The sequence below is a fragment of the Sander vitreus genome, chromosome 18 (assembly GCF_031162955.1).
Source record: "Sander vitreus isolate 19-12246 chromosome 18, sanVit1, whole genome shotgun sequence".
Lineage (NCBI taxonomy): Eukaryota > Metazoa > Chordata > Actinopteri > Perciformes > Percidae > Sander > Sander vitreus.
In genome coordinates, this window is record NC_135872.1 from 9065621 (window position 1) to 9073120 (window position 7500).

The 7500-nt window shown below is 41.5% G+C and overlaps 1 protein-coding gene across 8 annotated transcripts in view; it reads left to right on the forward strand.

The window, feature by feature from the left end:
• The window catches only part of ptprk (protein tyrosine phosphatase receptor type K), a 122625-nt gene that overhangs the window by 72607 nt on the left and 42518 nt on the right, over nucleotides 1-7500 (forward strand). For all 8 annotated transcript variants that reach the window (XM_078275249.1, XM_078275254.1, XM_078275250.1 and 5 more), the window contains exons 9-10: nucleotides 3051-3163; nucleotides 4365-4545. In XM_078275249.1, coding sequence (XP_078131375.1) covers nucleotides 3051-3163; nucleotides 4365-4545 — 294 coding nt within the window. The remainder of the gene's footprint in view (nucleotides 1-3050; nucleotides 3164-4364; nucleotides 4546-7500) is intronic.

The window sequence follows — 7500 nt, forward strand, 5'->3', positions numbered from 1 at the left end:
CACGACCAGGACGGAATCCGCATTGTTCCTCTTCAACCTGAGGTTCGACTATCGACCGAACCCTCCTTTCCAGCACCTTGGAGTAGACTTTACCGGGGAGACTGAGAAGTGTGATACCCCTATAATTGGCACACACCCTCTGGTCCCCCTTTTTAAAAAGGGGAACCACCACCCCGGTCTGCCACTCCTTAGGCACCGTCCCAGACTTCCACGCAATGTTGAAGAGGCGTGTCAACCAAGACAACCCCTCCACACCCAGAGCTTTAAGCATTTCTGGACGGATCTCATCAATTCCTGGGGCTTTGCCACTGTGGAGTTGTTTAACTACCTCAGCAACCTCCACCAGGGAAATTGACGACAATCCCCCATCATCCTCCAGCTCTGCCTCTACCATAGAGGGCGTATTAGTCGGATTTAGGAGTTCCTCAAAGTGCTCCTTCCACCGCCCTATTACCTCCTCAGTTGAGGTCAACAACCACTCTGGTTTAGATTAGGGAGGCCGTTCCTCCCAATCACTCCTCTCCATGTGTCTCCATCATTGCCCATGTGCGCGTTGAAGTCCCCCAGCAGAACTATGGAGTCCCCCACTGGAGCCCCATGCAGGACTCCACTCAAGGTCTCCAAGAAGGCTGAATACTCCGAACTCTTGTTTGGTGCATATGCACAAACAACATATTTCCCCCCCCCACAACCTGCAGGCGTAGGGAGGCGACCCTCTCGTCCACCGGGTTAAACTCCAACGTAGCGGCGCTCAGCCGGGGGCTTGTGAGTATCCCCACACCCGCCCGGCGCCTCACACCCTGGGCAACTCCGGAGAAGAAAAGAGTCCAACCCCTATCCAGGAGTATGGTTCCAGAACTGAGACTGTGCGTAGAGGTAAGCCCTACCTCCCGCACAAGTTCCGGCTCCTTCCCCCACAGAGAGGTGATATTCCACGTCCCCAGAGCCAGCGTCTACTGCCCGGGTCTGGTCCGTCGAGGCCCCTGACCTTCACTGCCACCCGTGTAGCAGCGCACCCGACCCCAGCGGTTCCTCCCACAGGTGGTGGGCCCATGGGATGGAGAGATGTCTGCCATGTAGCTTTTTCGAGCTGTGCCCGGCCGGGCTCCGTGGCAAACCCGGCCACCAGACGCTCGCTGACGAGCCCTCCATCTGGGCCTGGCTCCAGACGGGGGCCCCGGGCTTCCTCCGGGCAGGGTCACTCCATCTCTACCTCGATTTCTCATAGGATTTTTGAACCATTCTTTGTCTGGCCCCTCACCTGAGACCACTTTGCCTTGGGAGACCCTACCAGGAGCACAAAGCTCCAGACAACACAGCCCTCAGGTTCATAGGGACACACAAACCTCTCCACCACGATAAGGTGATGGTTCCCGGAGAGGGAACCAGTTTAAGTTACACATACAATATTTTAATGGCACCTTTTATGAAATACAGTCTTATCTAAGTAGGTAAAGGGGATTATCCCTTACTAAATCCCTAGCTAAATCTATGCTAATCAAAAATGAGATGTAGATAAAGACCAATTAGGGAGAGATTTGTAAGCTTGTTGTAAAATTGAGTTTACATCGGGATACATACACTAAATGGCAACAGTGATCAGAACCCCTGATCCTGAATCTAGTTGTTTACATATTTAAATTGCAGTTAGCAAGCAATTGCTAACCAATGCCGTCTTCAGACATACACCACATAACAATCATCTGATGCCGATTTAACATTTAGGTCTCATGTCTGCATAAACACAGAGTCACTTGTACGTAGAAATCACAACAGCAATCTGACCAGGTTGGACCTTCACTTTTAAATTGCACTGGCAAAGAGGTGGACACTGGGCGCTGCACTAAAGGCTGCCCCCTGCTCTTATGTATAGGATGGGTTAAATGCAGAGGACACATTTTGTTTCAACGTATGTTAGTGCTGAGAAATAACAATAAAGAAATCCTATCATTCTCTGCTTGTGCAGTGCACTGATGGACTTTGTAAAATAGGCAGCAGAAATCACTCACTAATAACATTAAATGATGAAACTGATGAGAAAATGTATTAATGTAGAGGATTCACTTTGATGGAAAAATAAGGTTTAAAAGATATCAGTCATGCAGCTTGTAAAACACTCTACTCCCTCCATAGCATTACTTTTTAAACTCAGTGCAGTTCTTTCACCTCTCGTACTAAATGCACATTATCACCCTAGCATTGTGGCTCTTTCCGTAAATGTCCTGTCATGTCTGAATGAAGCTGTAAGGAACATTAACAGACACCTATGTCTGAAAAACTAAAAAGTTATTACTTTCAGATAGATAAAGCTATGAAGATGTGTGAAGAGGGCAGTATCAACCACTGTGGTAGACACTTTCTGAAGCCTCTTCCAAATAAAAGCCTTCCAGTTTCTTGTTTTGAAGGTGGAAGGCTTTTGATGTGAAGCAGCTGCAAATGGTGTTTGCATTAGCATTAAGTTCATTATAACTCCGTCAACACAGAAAAGGAGTGTCAGTGCTTGAAACAACATGGCTGCGAGTGTTTGATGAAAGTAACTGGATATAAATCTTGTTATGTGAAGTGTCTTTGAGTATTTAGAAAAGCACTCTATGGAGGAATCTAAGAACAGGAAGCTAGGATTGAAACTAACTCCAAACGACATCAGCTACTCAGCACTAAACACAATGGGTCTCAAAATATAGTGCTCACTTCCCTGCATGACCATAAATATTCAGCCAATTAGTTCACTATTAGGTTTACGCAGCTTGGTTGTCATAATATTGCAGGTTAGTGCAGTTTCCACTTTTTAGGATGTCCCTTACAATTTCTGCCATTAGTATAGTTGTCATTGTTTACTGGTAGGTTGTTTAAAATATTCATTTGAGCTCACAGATATCACATCAGCTGTTACACTCACACAGCTTTGTATGCCAATCACTACAGTTTGTTGTTGCCTTGTGTCTTGCCTCTTCTGTTCTGCTGTGACCTTGTTTGAGTGTGTTTCATTCACCTGATGAGGCCCTTTGAAACCTTCTTTTATGATTTTGTTCATTATTCTCTTTCCTCAGAGCCTCCGCACCCCATCGCCCCTCCCCAGCTGCTAGGCGTCGGCCCTACATATCTGCTGATTCAGCTGAATGCTAACTCCATATTTGGAGATGGACCTATTATACTGAAAGAGGTATGTTCAGTAAGAGACATTGTATAGTTAAGCAATAAATGACCATGACAATTAGCATTTATCCTTTCACAGGAAAGCAGAAAAATAGACTAACTTCTGGGTGACATATGTCAAAGGAATAGTTCATTTTGGGAAATGTGCTTTCTTGCTGAGAGTTAGATGAGACGTTCAATACCACTTGTGTCTGTATGCTAAATTTTAGGTGGAGCTAGCAGGCAGTTAGCTTAGCATAAACACTTAAAGTAGGTGGAAACAGCTACCCTGGCTCTGTCCAAAGCTAATTTATTTACAGATTAAACAAATGAGATATAGCATATTGATCAGTCAAATGTATAGGCGCTGGTAGATTTTTAAAACTTTAAACAGAGCTAATCTAGCTGTTTCCCCCGTTTCCATTCTTTCTGCTAAGCTAGGCTAATTATCTCCAAGCGGTAGCTTCACATTTAGTATAAAGACATGAGAGTGATATTGATCTTCTCGTCTTACACTCGCTATTTCCCATTTCAAACAATTTCTTCAAATAGCGGTATAAGTGTCAATTTTGAATTATTTATGTCTGTATGTATGTTTGAATGTATTCATATTTTAGTGAAATGAATTGTGATTGAGTGCGAGTGTATTTATTGGGTGTTTTATAATAACCCGTTTTACAGGAATGGTTCGACATTTTGGCAAATGCATTTATTTACTTTGTGGCAGAAAGTAGGATGATCATTTACTATACAGTAAATATGAAGCTACCGTAGCCACTTAGCTTTTCTAATTGTTAATTTGTTATACTGCTCTGTCAATTTTATTCATGTCTTTTATCTAGTGGTATTTTTGAACAGATAACAGAGAGAGAGAGAGAGAGAGAGAGAGAGAGAGAGAGAGAGAGAGAGAGAGAGAGAGAGAGAGAGAGAGAGAGAGAGAGAGAGAGAGAGAGAGAGAGAGAGAGAGAGAGAGAGAGAGAATTTCTTGCCTTGCCTTTCTTGGCCGGGGCCAGCAATTTTCCGCTGATCTGATCAGAGGCAAAAAAAAAAAATCATCAGGAACTATTAACTAAATATCAAACTATTCCTTTACCATAGATAAGTAATTTTATTTCCCACTCAATATAAATCTGAAAGGTAATGATATTTTTGATTGATACCCTGCATACATTCTGATTAATACTGACATGATAACTATAATATGAAATACTTGATTTTTCTCCTTTTAGGTTGAGTACCGCATGACAACAGGCAGCTGGACGGAGACTCACGCTGTGAACTCTCCCAGCTATAAGTTATTTCATCTTGACCCAGACACAGAGTATGAGATCAGAGTGTTACTCACCAGACCAGGAGAGGGAGGGACAGGCAAATCTGGACCACCTCTCATTACCCGGACCAAATGTGCAGGTAGGACATAGACACATACATACTGTATTTGACTGTGTTAGTATTAACTAGTATAAACAAATCAGTTTTATGATTAGTATAAGGAAAACAACCATCCAGAAGTGCAAAAATAAATTGAACACTGTTTAAATCACTTATAATGTTAAGTTCTTAAAGGTTTACCATGAAACAACCTTATATTTACACTTTTTCCTCACACTGTTTACTATAATGACTTCAATAAATCATTGATCATAAACATGTATGTCCTAAAATATGATAAATTGCATTCTGCAAGAAAAAGGAAAGGTACCTTGACTTTGGCCGGGTCTGCTTGTGCACACAGTTTTTTTTGCCCGTCTGATTATCTATCGATCTTTCCATCTACTGTTGTTCTTTTTTGTCTTGGTATCTATATTTTAGTTGGTAGAGTGATATTTATACTATGAGCAGGCAGGGAGAAGGGAGGAGAGGTGTAGCGAGGGATAGAATTGGAAAAGAAAGGAGGGGAAAGCCTGAGTCAGTCCGTGGTTGCCCAGTGATCTGAGAGAAAGAGTGATTAAAATACTGGAGGCTCTCTCCACCTTTCTCACTTTTTATCTGGATTTTTCTTTTCTTCTCTCACTGTATTCTTTCTTTCTCACCGCCACTCCTCTTCTATATATCTCTCTTTCCGCTTTGTTCCTTGTCGCTGCCTTTCCCACTTTTCTCATTGCCTCTCTCTATCCCCATCTCACTCTCTCTCTGTGGATCAATAGACGGAGGGCAGAAACAATGTCTGACATTTGTAGAAATAAACGACTGAAATATTAACACAGCCAGCCTGAGGGAGAGAGACGGAGCGAGCGAGAGAGGGTTGATATGCGAGAGAAAGAGACAGAATGAAAAGCAGTGAGCTTGAATGAAAAAACAGAATCAAGGAGTGATTGTGAGATGATGAAAAACAATAAGGCTGGAAAAGAAAGAGAGAAGAAAATAGAAGTGGTGACGAGAGAGAGAGCGCGAGAGAATGATGAAACTGGAGAATGAAAATGAAAGAGATGAAAACTCATAAGCACGGGGACTGACTGATGTCTGCCAACCTGTGTGTGTGTGTGTGTGTGTGTGTGTGTGTGCGTGCGTGTGTGTGTGTGTTTATTGACAGAGAAGGAAGTCATAGACTTGTTCAAGCGACTCATGTATTGAACAGTTTCCTGTTAGACAGGAAAAGGAAATTAATCTTCCTCTCCTCACTCACGCAGGAACACATTTGAGTTAAAGACGATAACACATTGTAATCCACATAATGTGATATGAGATATTAAAAACATTGATATCAGACTAAATAAGAAAAATATGGTTATGAATTTACAGAATTGCATCATTCATATCATTCTGTATATCTGAATCATTTTTGTCTACTGACTAGAAAGTAAAGAAAACAACATCTTCAATCTTCCATGATCTTTAGAGGGATTTCCACTCTAATGCATTTCAAATACAAGCACTGCAGCAAATGTTGTAATGAACACGTTATCTAGTTTTATGTTTTTTTTTATGTTTAAAAATATATTTGTAAAGGAAATGCAAACATGATGCTAATAGGGCGAACCTATTGCACTGAATATTAATTTTTTGAAACAATGCAAAAAAATAAGCATCTCCCCACATGTACTAAGTAGAGGTTGACCGATTAATCGGCCGATTTTTGGCATTTTTTTACATAATCGGCATCGGCCAATATCCCAGTATATCAAGCTGATTAATAGGCAGGCGCATCTGCGGGCAGTCTAGTGTTAAAAACATGAATAGGCGACATGTTTTACAGCGCACCCAGACCAGCTGCCTCCAGCCCCTCCCCTTGTGAATTCTTGCGCCATGTGTCTCGCACAGCCACTTCAGGCTCAGACGCTACCGTTAGTAGTAGCATGTTGCTGGTGTTCTTGCCTTGGGATTAACTGTACTAATAAAACCGTACAAAACACCGCGGCCACACCGCTGTGGAAGCTCCCCGAATGTCATTTATCAGAGTCTGGTTGTTACCCCTGTCCGTAGCAGTCTCATCCACTCCTATAACGGAGCTAACTGGAGCTAACCGCTAACGGAGCTAACCGCTAACAAAGCTAAGCGCTAATGGAGCTAATCGTTGCTAACAGAGCCTTCAGTTCTCCGTGCCTGTATCCATTAACTGCATCTATGGACTCGAGCACGAATAAAACCCTAATTTTATTAAATTGGCTGGACGAGTTTTAAATTACAACCAAGAGTTGTTTGAATGACAGAAATCTGCTCAGATAAGATCCTAATGAGTGCAACAGGACATGTAACAGTAGGATCCCCAAAACACAGATAAACACTTCAACAAATGAACAATGATCTAACAAACAAGGTGAACAAGAATTGACTTTAGAGAGCCCTAGTCTGACGTCATTCAACAGGAGTTAGGAGGAAATAGTGTTGAGATTAATAATAACATGTCACTTTCTGTGAAGCTTGCAGATTTGTATTCTCAGAAGTTTAATAAATGCTGCTAAGTGCACTAAACTTTATTTTTTCATTGAAAAGTTTATTTGACAAAGTTTATTTTCTTCTTACCTGTTTCATTTATTTAATATATTTTTCATACATTATTTATACAATATACAGTATGTTTTTACATTATACATTTTTAATTGAAGTATACAAGTGTATAGTGTGTTCAATAAATGTTTTTGTTGAGAAATTCGAAATTCTGTGTATATTAGTGTTACATTTTATCTTTCAAATAGAGGTTTAAAAACAAGCACATATTGGCCAAATATCGGCCAAAATAAATCGGCAGCATTTATCGGCCATCGGCTGACCCTGATTTCTAAAGATCGGCATCGGCCAGAGAAAACCCATATCGGTCGAGCTCTAGTACTAAGAAAAGATAGCTCTTTAAAAAAGATAACAAGTTGAATAATCTCACTCTGCTCGGAAGTTGTAATATTAAGTGTGGCCACTTCACCAAAATTG